The sequence below is a fragment of the Euprymna scolopes genome, chromosome 18 (genome assembly GCF_053919585.1).
Source record: "Euprymna scolopes isolate OS-2025 chromosome 18, ASM5391958v1, whole genome shotgun sequence".
Lineage (NCBI taxonomy): Eukaryota > Metazoa > Mollusca > Cephalopoda > Sepiida > Sepiolidae > Euprymna > Euprymna scolopes.
This window is the reverse complement of record NC_136499.1, coordinates 11762480-11778906: the sequence shown is the minus strand read 5'-3', so window position 1 is coordinate 11778906 and position 16427 is coordinate 11762480. Positions and strand designations below refer to the sequence as shown.

The following is a 16427-nucleotide window of genomic DNA, read 5'->3' as shown; positions in this document are numbered from 1 at the left end:
CTTGCACTTAGTTCACTGGGTATATTTGCCAAGTAGTTTTTAAAAAATTTTTTCATGAGTCCAGTTGCTCCTATAATGATGGAGATCTTCCTAAGATTCCAATTTCTTTTCATGTTGTACACAAGACCTGAATATTTTGTTATCTTTTCCTGCTCAGCTCTGCTTAACCTAACACCATTGCAAACACTGACTTCTATTAAGGTTACCTCTTCCTTCTCCCATATTACAATGTAAGGTTTAATAGCCCCGTTTTCTAGATACGTAGCTATAGGAATTGCATAGTCATAGTGGATGGTGTATGACTTATTTGCAACCGTTCTTTCTGGTAAACTTGCTGCTGCATTCAATATTCAACTTTTTGTACATGGTCCAGTGGAGATATTTACACACTCCATTGTGTCGCATCGTATAGTAGCTGCCCCCCCCCGCCCACCCACAGAACTTTACAGCTGGATGTCAAGTGGCTCAAACTCTACATAGCAAAACTTGCACTTATTGTCATTTGCTGGAACCGTTCATATTATTAAAAGCAATGGTAATCAAACCTTGGTCTTGGGCAGCCATCACAATCCTCTCCTAATCAGAGTGGACCGATCCTCTTTTTAACCATCTATAGAGCCTTCTTCATCTATACAGTCCGGAGTCTATTTGGTACTCGTACAGTTTAATCAAGAAAGTGAAAAATGAAAATATCGAGAAAAAAAAAAAAAAAAAAAAAAAAGGTTATATTGTACGTATCCATTTAGGACAGATCTCAAAAAAAAATTTAACTTAATTTGATCGAGTAGTTTTTTTGTTTTTTTTTTTTTACAGCAAAAAAAGAAAAACACGTTTTTGTGACGGTGTGCTGAAGGTAGCCATCTTTGAACTTTTAGATCACACCACGGGGAGATAACTCAGTCTAAAGCGCCGACACCTCCCTCCCCATCTTAAATAATAGCTTTTCTTCTTAAAAATTGAAATATAGCTATCTTTTGATCCACTGTAAAAAACAAACTACTTGATCAAATTAAGTGAAATTTTTTTTTTGGAAAACTTCATTCTATAATGGATATGTACAATATAACTTTTTCAATATTTTTATATTTTAATGTGTTGATTAAACTGTACAAGTACCATAAATTCATCGAGAAAATACTCTGCATATTGTTGGTCAGTTCATTCTTCCAGTTATTTGCAATGGCAGGTTTTGGTGTATTTTTGGTGACTCTTGGGATAGTTTTGTAGCAGACTCGTTTTCTAATTCTGTTTCATTCTGTAAGACCGTCTTGTCCAAAATTTTTGGCCAGTTTTGTGAAGGAATTTGTTCTGCTGACTCTTGTATCGTGATGTTGACGTAATATCTTGAGGTTTGGATTTGGGGAGCTCATCAGATATCGTCCAGTGTTCACAGTAGTAGCACAATGTGGATTGACAATTCCTGACGAACCTATACCTTCCGCTCCTCCAGGCAGACACAGCCTATGCAAACACTGGTTTTTGTATGCTATTCAGTACATTGTCAACATTATCCTCATTTTAGCATCTAATTTGTTTACATCCTTTTATTGCCAATCAACAACGCCAAATATGTCATCACAGACATAATTATTTAATTGCAGTTACCTTGTTTTTGTTTGTAAGCTCTATTTTACCGATTTTCCATAAACAACGTATTTATATTCACTGCCAATTTTTTACTCTCATCTTGGGATGCTGAATTGAATCATTTTCTTCTATGCCAACATATTTGTATTCTTCCTGCTCGTCTAGGTCTTTGATGTCGGTATCTTTATCAAGCTGAATGTTTTCTATTTAGACCTTCTCCCCACCTCTGATGGGGCACTTGCCACATTTGCCCAGACTAAACTTCATTCCAATATCTTCGGGTTAGGGTTAGGTGCAACCTGCAAGTCAGTGTCAAAGCTGGCATTGACGTCATCCGCAAAATGGAGGTGGTTGACTTTTGTTTGGGTCTTGTTGGCGGCCCTGGTTGAGATTGATGTTATCCTGTACAGTGTCAACATCAGATTGCCAGTCCGAGTGAACAGAACAGAAAAAGAAAAAACTTACTTGCAAATATTATCTTGGTTCTCCTTTGATCCGACGCACGAATTACGCAGAACCCTTAAAACTTCCGTAACGGCGTCACTTAAGCCTTTCACTTCTCTCGATTCGGCCAGGTAAATTTCAAGAACTGTGCTGGCATTCTGAAGAAATTCTTTTGTAACAGGGAAACTGGAAAAAAAAAAAAAATTACAAGAATAAGCAAATTAATGTTTCTGGAAAGAATAAAAAAAAAACGTCGGAGCATGCATGTACATGTGTATAATTTATTGGTGCTTATTCAGAATTTACCCTATATTAACAAAAGTAAAGTAAAATTTGTATAATGTAAGTACCTGTGACAAAAAGAGAATATTGGGTTATCCTGACGCTCCGCACTTCTTTATTTACATTGGAAGTGACGTCACACAAATCTTATAATACGGATGGCTACAATTGTAAAAATAATTTGTTTTATTTTTCTTTCATTTTGAGCTCCTTTTTTCTCCCGTTTGTTTTTGTTTTCTACAATTAATAAACCAGTTTACAAGTAAAAAATAATTTGTTTTAGCGAATTTAATTTTTTTTTTTCTCTCCCATTTGTTATATTAGTATTTGAGCGGAGAATCTAACATTTCTTTTCATTTTGAGAATTTGTTTTAGTTTTTAATTACTAACACGGCAGAGAATTTAACTTTCTTTTTTTTTTTCTCCCATTTCTTATTTTGAGCGGAGAATTTATTTTATTTTCATTTTGAGCTCTTTTTCCGATCCGGCGTTACCTTTTATAGGTACTCCTGCAGTCCTGCACTTTACGACCCGAGCTATTTTTTAACGCTATTATTTAGAAACCTATTATTTAACATGGGGAAGGGAGGGTGTATTGTAACTATTCTGTACTTTCACCTAACAATTCAATTAAAAAAAAGGTAAATATGAAGAATTACTCCACCCTCAAATTCCTTTAAAATTACCACTCTTAAAGGTTTTCGGGGTCGCTGAAAATGAAAATAACGTTTAAAATTACGGCAAACGAGTAGTTTCCAAGATTGAATTTACTTGTAAACTGGTTTATTAATTGTAGAAAACAAAAACAAACGGGAGAAAAAAGGAGCTCAAAATGAAAGAAAAATAAACCAAACTATTTTTACAATTGTAGCCATCCGTATTATAAGATTTGTGTGACGTCACTTCCAATGTAAATAAAGAAGTGCGGAGCGTCAGGATAACCGAATATTGTATTCCAAAATCCATATTGATTGGTCAAGTAGTTTTATTTTTAAATAAGAAAACAAGCAAGGAGGAGACGCTATCTCGGAACACCATTTTGAAAACAGGCTGAAGGGACAAGGATAATTACTCGAAATAATTCAAACTTGCGAGACTTTAGTGAAATAAAAACAAAAAATATGAAATAATTCAACACAGTTGTTGTCGCAGTCTAAAAAATGCGAATCGCAATTGTTTTCTCTCCCATTTCTGTTCTTACATCTCAAAAAAGCATCATTAAAAAATATAAAGAAAGAAAGAAAAATATCTGTGATGGGAAAGAAAATATCATATTCCAAAAATCACGTAAAACTGATCAAGTAGTTTTATTTTTATAAAAAACAAAAAACATTTTTAAACAAATTCGAGTTTTTCCAATGCCCCTCTCACTCTGCACCATATTAAAAATCACTTGCAAGTTTGAATTATTCAAAGTTATCTCCCTTGTTCATTCAGCCTGTTTACAAAATGTTTATACTTAGCCATAAAATGTAATTTTCTTATTTAAAAATTAAACTTACTTGATCACTTTTCATGATTTTTGGAAGACAATATTTTCTTTCCATGATCACAGATAAATACAGCATGTTACATTTTTCTGAAGGTTCAATCCCCAGTGCGGGCACCATTCAATATACAATTACAAATTTTTTAGGACTTTTATCCAATCATGGCTAACAGAACAAGAGCATACTACCCGTATAGATTAAATAAAGGATCCAGTCTGAAATTCCATGTAAATTCCTGAGTTCAGCAAGATACACCTAAATGAGTTTAGAGGTTACATCGACCAAAACATGAAAATAAAACTCAAGGTGAGAACAGTAGTATGAAAAATCCAAATGTTACAAATAATCTCATCTTAAAAAATTCAGAAAAATGTATCATTTTCATATTTTTATAATCTTCAAAAATACAGAAATTAATGTATAATAATGTTTCAATTTCTATAAATAAATTTAAAAATAATTTTTTTTTTTTTGAGCTTCCATAGAAATTCTGTGCATCACTTTATTGTTGTTTTATGTGAAGGCCACTTTCTGCTACAAAACTCGCTTTTGGGGGATAATTAAGCAATTTTTAGTAAAAATGTTTGGGTTTTTTTATTCAAAATATTAAGACTTTACTAATTATCTTTTAAATAGTTCCAGAAAACTAATGTTAATCTTTCAAGGGATTTTTACAATTAATTTAACTTTCAAATTAAGTTGAATTTTCAAGGTTTTGTAGCATTGTAACATTACTTTTTTTGTTGTCATGTGTAAAAATACATATTTCTTTTTAGAGATTTAATTAATCTTTCAAACACAATCAAAAAGTAATCGGAAACTTATATAAAAAAATATGGCGGCGTAGTTCAGATCAGTAACCAAGATGGCGACGAAGAATTAAATGCAGTCCGTGAAAATGGCGAACTGATTGAATCCAAAATTTGACAATTTTTATAATAATTTTGCGACGTTTTGATTGGTTGTTTAGCACAGCCGTTGGTTATAAAAATGATTAGCGAATCCATTCGTCTCATACCCCCATTAGATGTCAAAAACATTTTATAACATTAGCTTTCATTGGCTTTATCAGTTTTCACCTTTAAATTCCACATTCCTAATTAATATAGCTAGCTTTTTTTGTTTTTTACAGAGAAATCAATATGTGTGTGTGTGTGTGTGTGTGTGTGTGTGTGTGTGTGTGTGTGTGTGTGTGTGTGTGTGTGTGTGTGTGTGTGTGTGTGTGTGTGTGTGAAGTCAGTGCTTGTTCAGAGCTTAACTTAATTAAAAAAAAAAAAAAAAAATACAGAAAAATCTTTATGATGTCCACAAAATAATATGAATCACATGTTTCTCTACTGTTGAAGGCTACCATACATGCAGGACAATGGAACAGTGTTCCACAGGTGGACAGTTCTGGGAAAGAAGCTTTGTTCATGGAATCTGCACTTAGATTAAGGCACAGATAGACATTCTCTTACCATGACCTGTTATCTATGTTATAGGAAATAGACAATGCTAGTTATGTTAGCAACATCTTCCACCCAATTCCGTTCCACAATTTTTTGTTTGTTTCATTTTAATATTGTCTTTAAATATAATAACAAAATTCGTCTGAATTTTTCAGACTATTGGTCTCATCTTGAGTGTTAGTTTTACAAACAGTAGTTAGAAGAATCCAAATGAATCAATCCTCATCTCTAAAGTTCAGAAACGTAAAGAAATCCGTAAACTGATTTTTTTCAAATAAATGCATAAAGTCAGGGTAAGTAACTGCAGACACATTTTCAGATAAATAATGAATAAATATTTGAAAATATATATATATATATATATATATATATATATTTATCCCAAAAATTATGTGAAAATGAAATGAAACAAGAAATCGTGGAACGTAATTGGGCAGGATCGCCAACTTAACCAACACAGACGTGTCAAGACAGACAATAGACAATGGCTTGAGTGAGTTAATATGCGTGATCGCCAACTAATCTGAAATTTCTGTTGTATTGATTTCTATAACAATTTAAACTTATTTTTTTAGAAAGATAATCCATAAGAGATCTGATTAAATAAAACGTTTCTTTCAGCAAATGAAAGGGAGATAACTCTGATAAAACTTAGTTAAATTTATCTCCCCTTGAACTTTACACGACAGAAAATATATGAAAAAAAATGGAACTATAGCTTTATTTCAAACTAGTATTTCAGCCTGGTGTTGTTAGGAGGTGTATGTTGAGCGTAAAAATTAAAAAATTAAAAAAAAAAAAAAAAAAAAGCGATCATTTTTTTTTAACTTTGACTCCTATTATGACCCCTTAACATTTATTGTTTTGGGCTCAAATCAAGTTATTAAGTTAGATTCATGTCCAAGGAACCTATATCTAAAATTTCAAGTGTTTAGACCCAAAATTGGCAGAGGAGTTTGGCAGAGTTCTCAAAGGCCAAATCGTTGAACTTTGACACCTTAACTGCCAAATTTCTGGTCGAAAACGAATTACAAGGATTTTCCCAAATCTCAGTACCCTGTATATCAAATTTCGCGTCTGTAAACTGAAAATTGACAGAGTTATTGCGTTGGAAAATGTACACAGACACGCTCACTTTTATATATATACTAGCATTTCGGCCCGACGTTGCCCGGGTGTTTGGAGATGTATGCTGAGCAAAAAAAAAAAAAACGGTCAATTTTTTAAACTTTGACCTCTATTATGACCCCTTAACATTTATTGTTTTGGGCATAAAAATTGAAAATATGTTTTAATTATAATAATCTATATATCTATAAAAGAGAGAATGTGTGTACATGAGGACAACTCAACCTATATACTCAACAAATTTTTGATCTACAAACTTGAAATTTGGTATATAGGGCATTCAGACATGTGGAAAACGTTTTAAGCAATTTTCATCCGAAGAAAAAGGCTGCTAAGGATTAAAAATTAAAAAACTGGTACTTGGTGGTGGTGGGGGGTTTTACCTGTTTGTCAACTGTTTCACGACTGTGCATGCGCGAATTGTTCATATGATAGCTTCCTTATCTTAAGAATAAGTAGGTTTGAAAACTTTTTTTTTTTTTTTTTTTTTTTTTTAATCATGGCAAGTTGGTCTAATAGTTATCATACATGACTCCCTGTCTTTAGGTTTGGGTTTTGATCTCGGCACGAGTATTTTTTTTTTACTGTTTAGAAAAAACATAATACTCACATGCACATGTCTAAGTTCCTTTTCATTTTATTTGCTTCAATTTTTTTTTTTTTTTTAAAGGAATTTAATGTTACATTTAATACCAGTCAAGGTCGAGTACATCTGCTAGTATAGTAATGAATAAAACTTTTCACAGTATTATTATTCGTATATTTTGTAGTTTTCAATACCGGGAATCAATAAGCGTAGTAAATGTTTAATCTCTATTGGAAGCGTTTTAATTTGTTGATTTCTTTCTTTTAAATTTATTAAATTCTATTAAAACTTTTTTGTATAAAAATGAGGTTTCAAGTTTATTATTTATGTGAGGAAGTTTTTATTATATAATATTTTTTAAAATAATGTTTCTCCCCAAAGTAAAAGTTAAGCAACATGGGCATATTTCTATAAAAAATGTGTAAACTAAAACTGCTTCCCAAATAATTTGGAATATTTTTGCACCAACAAGTTTTATAAAACTTACAAAATTCAGCTCTTACTTAGAATTCGACTTCATTAAAGAAAACAAAAATACAAAATAAATCTTTGAAATGTACTTGTCATTGATAAAGTAATTTTTTTTATCTTGTTAACAAAGAAAATCAAAATTTACGATTTTTAGCAAAGCAAAAAGTTTCAATTATTTTGGATACAAAGAAAATCTCGGTAGTCAAATTGAGTTGTCGACCCTTGAATTTTAACATTTTTTTAAAAATATGGTGATCTCTCATTTCACTCATCGTAAAATTTTATTTTCTTATATCAAAAAAAAAAAATTAACTTTATCAATTTACGTAATTTTTAGAATATGACATCTTTGTTTCATGACTGATACATACATCATAAAGATTTGTTTATTCTTTTGTTTCTTTTTATTAAGTTAGATTCTAAATAAGAACCCAAAATTCATTGATCAGTTGTTGTATTAATGCAGAATATGAGCCATGCTGAAATAATAACATTTTAATTTGTTTGTTTAATCTCTAAATTCATAATTCAGTTTTTGCAGTACTGGTCTCTTGCTGCATACAATAGTTTAGATAAATAATTCTTGTTTTGCTTCTTAATTTATATCAAATAAAGTTCAGTTTTAGGTTCTTTTTTTTCTTCTTTTTTTTTCAAATGCAATCTTTGAAGTAAATAAACAGATTTTTTTTTTTTAATTAATCTTTTTTCTTTTATAATAAATATTGAAAGGGTTCAGTTTGAGTATGAATAGTGTCTTATTTTTCTTTTCAATACAAGCTTTTGTTTTTTTTCAACTTCTCTAATGTTTTTGCAAAATGCTCTCATTCATTATCGACAGTCCAACTGCTCGACACATCTTGCTTGCTTGAACCTCAGGTACGACCTCATTCTTCAGTGATTAGGCCTACTATTTATGAAGATCATGGTTCTTAGAAGTGCGTAGGGAGTTGACTGTTGGACTATTATAAATTATTTTCTTTTGCATTTACCCTGCGAAAATCGGTTTCAATGTCAAGCATATCAGTTGAGAATGTGTCATCGATAACGGCACCAAAATCTGGTCCACTTTGACATTGGTAGTCTAACTTTGTTAAGATTAAGGTAAAGTTCCTTGTAGTTCTAAGAGGTTCACCAGGATTTATACTCTTGCTTTAAGAACGGATCCATTTATAGCTAATCACCTGAGGTACCTCTACCAATGAATGCCAACAGAGCTCCTAAAACTTTTGTGGGCCAGAGTGCACCTCCTCTTGTGTGTTGAATTTTCAATCGCCCACTTTCCAAGCATGTGTTATATCTTCCTGTCAGAGGAGACAGTTAAATATCACCGTACACAATCAAAGGCTTTGGTCATGAAGTCCAGTCACCTGGAGACATTGGTGTAGGGTATCCAACTACCTTTGTTTTTGCAGTTTTGTTGGCTTTTTCCCTCCAATCTTAAATTCTAAAAATATGATCCGTTCTAAATATGATTGAATAAACCAACACATATTTTAACACGTTTTAAATCCTCTTCAATTCTTTATTTTTTGTCTACAACTTTTAAATATCTGCACCGTCATTAGCGATGACAACAAAAGTGATATTCTATTTGTATGAAAATTTTTAATCTTGGGTTTGTGCAGTGTTAATTTTAATTGCATTTGTGTTTTTTAAAGTGGACCTCATGGAAACTGTGGTGCTTTTTATAGCAAGCCTTATAATTTTTCTTTATATATAAACTTTATTAATAATAATATTCCTTTTAACATAATGTTTGCTGGGTCAATATAATTAAGAAAATAAATAGTAACATGAAAAAATAATTGTCTAATTCAAATTGGTTGTACTAATTGCATGAGAAATTAAGGCACGACAAACCTATCACGAATTAAGGGACGACGAATGTGAAAATTAGGCACTTCATTTGAGCAATTTATGATGACAATCAAGAACGAACATTCGTTGTTGCTAAAAATTTAATTAATTAAGAAGCTATTGATTTTTTTGTTCTTTTTGTTAAGCAAGGCTTTTATTTCTTTCTGAGTTCAACAGAAAGGTTCCACAAATTCGACAAGATACACTTGATTGGAAGTTACAGCGAACAAAACATTCTGAGAGAATACCACTGAAGAGAAGAACGATATTCCAAACAATTTCAATAATGTAAAAAAAATTTATTATTTCACTATATTTTTTAGATATATAGACGGACTAAATTTTTTAATATTTCAAAATATTTTTTAGATATAAAGACTGACTAAATTTATTTATTATTTCATTATATTTTTTTAGATATAAAGACTAAATTTTATTATTTCACTATATTTTTTAGATATAAAGACTAAATTTTATTACTTCACTATATTTTTTAGATATATACACTGACTAAATTTTTTTATTATTTCACTATATTTTTTAGATATAAAGACTAAATTTTATTACTTCACTATATTTTTTAGATATATACACTGACTAAATTTTTTTATTATTTCACTATATTTTTTAGATATATAAAATGACTAAATTTTTTTATGGTTTCGCTTTATTTTTTAGATATACAGATTGACTAATTTTTTTTATTATTTCACTATATTTTTTAGATATATAAACCGACTAAATGTTTTTTATTGTTTCACTATGTTTTAGATATATAGAATAATTTTATTATTTCACTATATTTTTTAGATATATAGACTGACTAAATAATTTTATTATTTCACTATATTTTTTTAGATATATAGACAAAATTTTTATTTTTTTACTGTATTTTTAGATATGTAGATTGACTAAATTTTTATATTATTTCACTATATTTTTTAGATATATAAATGACTAAATTTTTTTTATTATTTCACTATATTTTTAGATATATAGAATAATTTTATTATTTCACTATATTTTTTAAATATATAGACTAAATTTTATTATTTCACTATATTTTTTAGATATATAGACTGACTAAATGTTTTTTATTGTTTCCCTATATTTTTAGATATATGGAATAATTTTATTATTTCACTATATTTTTTAGATATATACACTAAATTTTTATTTTTTTACTATATTTTTTAGATATGTAGATTGACTAAATTTTTATATTATTTCACTATATTTTTTAGATATATGAACTGACTAAATGTTTTTTTATTATTTCACTATATTTTTTAGATATATAGAAGAATTTTATTATTTCACAATATTTTTTAGATATATAGACTAAATTTTATGATTTCACGATATTTTTAGATATATAGACTAATTTTATTATTTCACTATATTTTTTAAATATATAGACTAAATTTTATTATTTCACAATATTATTTAGATATATAGACTAAATTTTATTATTTCACTATATTTTTTAGATATATAGATTGACTATCCTTTTTTTATTATTTCACTATATTTTTTAGATATAAAGACTGACTAAATTTATTTATTATTTCATTATATTTTTTTAGATATAAAGACTAAATTTTATTATTTCACTATATTTTTTAGATATATACACTAAATTTTTATTTTTTTACTATATTTTTAGATATGTAGACTGACTAAATTTTTTTATCATTTCTCTATATTTTTTAGATATATAGAATAATTTTATTATTTCACAATATTTTTTAGATATAGACTAAATTTTATTATTTCACTATATTTTTAGATATATAGATTAAATTTTATGATTTCACCATATTTTTTAGATATATAGACTAAATTTTATTATTTCACCATATTTTTTAGATATATAGAATAATTTTATTATTTCAATATTGTATAGATATATAGACTGACTAAATTTTTTTATTGTTTCACTATATATTTTAGATATATAGACTAAATTTTTTTTTATTATTTCACTATATTTATTTGATATATAGACTAAATATATTTATTATTTCACTATATTTTTTAAATATATAGACTAAATTTTATGATTTCACTATATTTTTTAGATATATAGACTAAATTTTATTATTTCAATATTGTATAGATATATAGACTGACTAAATTATTTTATTATTTCATTATATTTTTTAGATATATAGACTGACTAAATTATTTTATTATTTCACTATATTTTTGAGAAATATAGAATAATTTTATTATTTCCCTATATTTTTTAGATATATAGACTGAATAAATGTTTTTATTATTCCGCTATTTTTATTAGATATATAGATTGACTTGATTATATTTATTATTTCGCTATATTATTTAGATATATAGAGTAAATTCTTTTGTTATTTGATCATATTTTTTAGATATATAGACTAAATTTTTTCATTATTTCACTATATTTTTTAGATATATAAACCGACTAAATGTTTTTAAAAGTTGTCTTAAAATGAGCGTTTTATGCAAAATTGATGGTGAATTTGGTTTACTTTTTTGCTCATTTTTGCAATAAATAATAATCCTTAACATTGCATCAAACATATACCATATTACTTAGTTTGCAGCATTTTATCCCAAAGGTCCATACAAAATTTCTGCCAGATCATTTCAGTAGTTTCCAAGAAAGCATCTGGAATAAATGTGGAATTGTGGGACCAATTTCTATTAATCCCTGGTAATTCCTAACTGTGCATCGAACAGATACCATAATGCTTAATTCACTGCACCTTATCAAAGATCTATACAAAATTTCACTAAGATCGGCTCAATAGTTTCCGATAAAAGGTGGAACAGACAAAAAACTAAGCAAAATATATATATAGATTATACAAGTTATTTAAGTTTAAGCTTGCATGCAGTTGCCTCACTTATTCTGTACCCAAGAGACACCCAAGAAATTATTTTTAGGTTAGGGTACTGTTTGCTGGCCTAGGAAGTAAATCGTAATGGAAGGTGGTGAGGAAGGGGAGGGAGGGGTTAACAGGAAGTTCTTGTCTACTGAACAGTTATTTTATTACCAACTGACCTGTGGTATTGGTCATTCAGTCTGTTTGTCTGGCTTGACCATCAGTCCATTAATAAGCTGTTTGCAGCGAAACCTTTTTCCATCTAATAATTACTTTATCTTCCAAGAAGAACCAGGTGTCCTTTTTTTTTTTTTTTTTTGACACTTTTTTTTTTTCTATTCAACCCCTGTTGTTCTATAGTACTTCCAAGATTAAGAAAATATCAAACACCCATATCTATTGCTAATGGAGATTTGGTACATGGTATCTGCCTGGAGATAAAATTGTAATGAGTGCTAATATTACTTGCCTCAAAAACTTTCACGTGTCTTATAGGGTTGGGCTACTGAAAGAAGAAACCAAGATGGCGATGCACAAGTGATTTTGCCTTCATTAGTCATACAAATTGTTGCAATATTTTTTATATAAAAATAATGGTATGATTAAAAAAATTGTAAGGTTCTACTTATAGATACTGGCGATAGGAACTGACCAATCAAATGCAACCACATTCTGCTAGCGACCAATCAGAAACCAGAATTTCTCCATAAAAATATTGAATCTTTTAGTATACCCACATAATTTTTTCATGTCCACATGAAATATCTTTTGCTCTTTGCATACAAAATTTTAAAGTCTGAGACTTGTAGAGAACAACTACTCACCAAAAACTCTTTCATCTCCAGGGCTTGTACAGAATAGCAACCCATCGAAAACTCTTCTGGAGTTAAACATGGCTTTCAATTCAAAACGCTGAAATCTCACCAAATTTTTTGACGATCCTATGCAAATTAAACAATCTTGACCTGTATATAAGCAAATCATTTAAAGAACGGGAAAGTTTGTTTCGAGGAAGGCGAGCCGTACACACGAGCTACACTGAAGCGTGACGTGTTGTTCGAAGATAAAAGAACAGAGCGAAGAGGTGGTGCAAATCACACCTGATTCTGTTGTCAATTTCTATCATTGTCGTTATCTGAAGCCGAAACGATGCTATTACTGCTATTGATAGACGTTTTTATTTTATGCTTAATTCTAGGATAGAGGATATGTAATGTTTGTTCTAATGTTAAAAAACCATCTTCACAGGCTTTGGGGTGGGAGAAGTGTAGTATATATCTGTTAATCACGATACTATTTTTTCCAGGCATTATCACCTCCGTTTTTGAGGTGGGGTGAGTATAGTATTTGTTCTGTGGCCATCATACCATCCTCCCATGGATTATCTTTTCCTTTTTTAGGGGAGGGATGGTGATATACTAGCAAAATATTTTAAATTGACAGAAACTTTGCAATTTACTGAGAGGGGATGATCTGTAGAATTCTTTTTTATAAAACAGACACTGAAAGTCTCTTTTTACTTTATTGTTATTTTAATGGAAAGTGCTTGACTGAGCTCCAATCTCTGGTTCTTCTTTGTAAGAAGATTTGTCTTTCTACGAAAACAAAAAATAAAAAAAAAGTTTCCTTTCTCCCTCCATGTGCCTATCATGAGACAGAATTTCCATAGACATAACTTCTTGACTGTGGAACACATTATCGCAGGGCTGCCTCCCTGTTGATAGACTGATTGTTTTCAAATCCAATATCAACTGGTCTTATCTTAGACCACCCTATAATTAATCAAATGCAGATCGATTTCCAGAATGTTCATTTTTTGTCTCATTAACCCTAATATGATGTAACCAGGTTGAACAACAGCAGTTTCTAATTAGCTAAGAAAAGAACTTGCAACAAAAAAATAAATCATTTGTTCGAAAAAATAAAAAACACTGTTGCGCACTTCAGTTGGTAGGCAGGAGTAGGGGAGCAGGAGGTGGGCGGATTTCAGCGACACAGGGCAGCGACATGACTCACCATCACCCTTTGACTCTTCTGTCTGTTGTCTCACTTGTTTATATCGGCCTGTTCTCTTGCAGGTGTTTAACCCCGGCAGCTGTGAGGTCAAAGTCTTGACAGATCTTCACTCATCGGCTGATTACTTTACCCTGCCGACCACCTGTGTGAGTGTACACAGTCTCAACATGCGACATTAACCCTCAAATGGCTGTTAACCTTGATAAGTGATGACACAATAATAAAACAAAAAATGTTGTTGAAATTAGCATAATTTATATAAAGAAAGTACTCAATCATTTTCTTTTTTATTTATTAATATGTCACTGCTTGACACTTAGAGATAAGATTTAATGACACAAACACATCAACTTCCTCAGGAGGGGATCCCCCCACCCACCCTACACACACATCAGTTTTCCAACAATTTTTGCCTTGAAATTAAAAGTAGATTATGTGTAAAAAGACCATTAAAAGTTTTGTTTTTTTTTGGAATGAAATAAAAATGCATTGTGAATGCGTTATCGGCAGCTCCTGTTACTTTCGCTTCTCTTTATTTGTCCCTCAGTCCTCATTTTTTAATGAGTGATTTTTCTGACAAAGGGAGAAGAAAAAGCTGTATTCTAGGTTAGCAGTATTTTGCATGAACAGTCGCCAGAGATGTCGGAAATTTTTTGTTTCTATGTCTATCCCTGTGGCCATGTCACTAGTAAGGGTGCTGGACGTAAACGTTTTATCTGGGCTGACGTTATCCGCCTGATAGTCAGGGACCTGAACCTTGGATTAACCACTAAGCAGGCTGTTCTATCAGCAGGTGCAAAGTACTGGGGCTGATGTATTGCCATTTGGTGAATGGATTCTGAACCATGCAGTAGCTTCTGGTGGGGCCTCTCGATGCCATATTAATGAGTAATTGTTATGTCTTTACCTTATGTGCTACAAAAAAATACATTTCTTTGTTTCTTTTCTCTCTTACTTTTCCTATCTGCCCTGCTCTAAGCAAGTCTGTCGATCTAGTCCACAAATCCCAAAACTACATCATGAAAAGTTTCCAGAAAAAATACACGATTAAATCCAGATCTCTAACCTCCAATGTAGACCACTACTACCATGTCTTCTTATCCAACATCAGGGGTCTACTTCCAGAAGTTGAAACTCAATTACAGGAGACTAAACCTGACCTTTTATTTTTAAGCAAAACTGGCATTGGACCCTAGATGAGTTCATAATCAAAGGATACTCTAACTTAACTTCCAAATCTGACCCCCAAGACCGCCATGGGCATGGAATATGTGCTTATATTAAAGATGGCTTTCCATGTGGTAGGGACCTCTCCAGAGAAGATCCTAACTTACCCTATATGTGCTTCCGGGTTGCACTTGCTCACACTACTGCATTTATATCTGCTCTCTATCGCCCCCATAACAGTGGAGTTATTATCTTTAAAAGCATATCTGAGGAAATTGACTACGTCCTGTCTGCTTATCCTTCAGCTAAAATTCACCTATCTGGAGACTTCAATGTTGACAAGGTGAAATGGTTAACCCACTCAACTATGTACAGCTTCCGTTCTGTCTCCACTGGAATCTTCTGACCACTCTGTTGTATCAGTTAAGATAAAAATGAAAAGAAATAAGTCCTCAGACGTACCTCTCCATAGTACTGTATATCGATACTCTATGTCTGACTGCAATAGTTTTCGTACATTTATATCAGATCTACCTCTGCATTCCAAGTTTAAAAAGGATGTGTCCTCTATAGTATCAGACCTGACGGAATGGTTGACGGAATGTGCTGCTGCCATTCGCACAGAAATCACTTTTTCCAACATAATAGATGTACTGAGACTAAAGCCGCTTTCAGGACTGCCAGCAACCACTGTAACAAAGTAAGAAAGAACGCAAGAGAGTTGTATGGTCAGTCCATCAAGTCCAAAGTAGCTGAACAGCGGCTTAGTTCCCACCAGTTTTGGCAAATAGCTAACAGAATCCTGAACAGAAGCATGTGCTCTATCCTAACTATCATCAATGGACCTGAGGTAATTTCGTCATCATCAGACAAAGCCAAACTCTTTGCCAAGAACTTTGCAGCTACTGTGAGCAAGGCCACCAACCCCCAATATTTCCTCCTGTATCAGAAAACATGCTATGTGACATACAAATATCTGTACATGATGTTGCCAAGCTAATCAAAAACCTTGATTCCAGTAAAGGTTCATAAGAGTAGTGGTTGATGGGTAGAAGTCAGAACCTCACAGTATTAATGC

General features: G+C 31.0%; 1 protein-coding gene across 1 annotated transcript in view; it reads right to left on the bottom strand.

The window, feature by feature from the left end:
- LOC145297498 (ataxin-10-like) overlaps positions 1–16427 on the bottom strand; it is a 143912-nt gene that overhangs the window by 92709 nt on the left and 34776 nt on the right. Inside the window, exon 2 of the mRNA XM_080143395.1 lies at positions 2053–2217. Coding sequence (XP_079999521.1) covers positions 2053–2217 — 165 coding nt within the window. The remainder of the gene's footprint in view (positions 1–2052; positions 2218–16427) is intronic.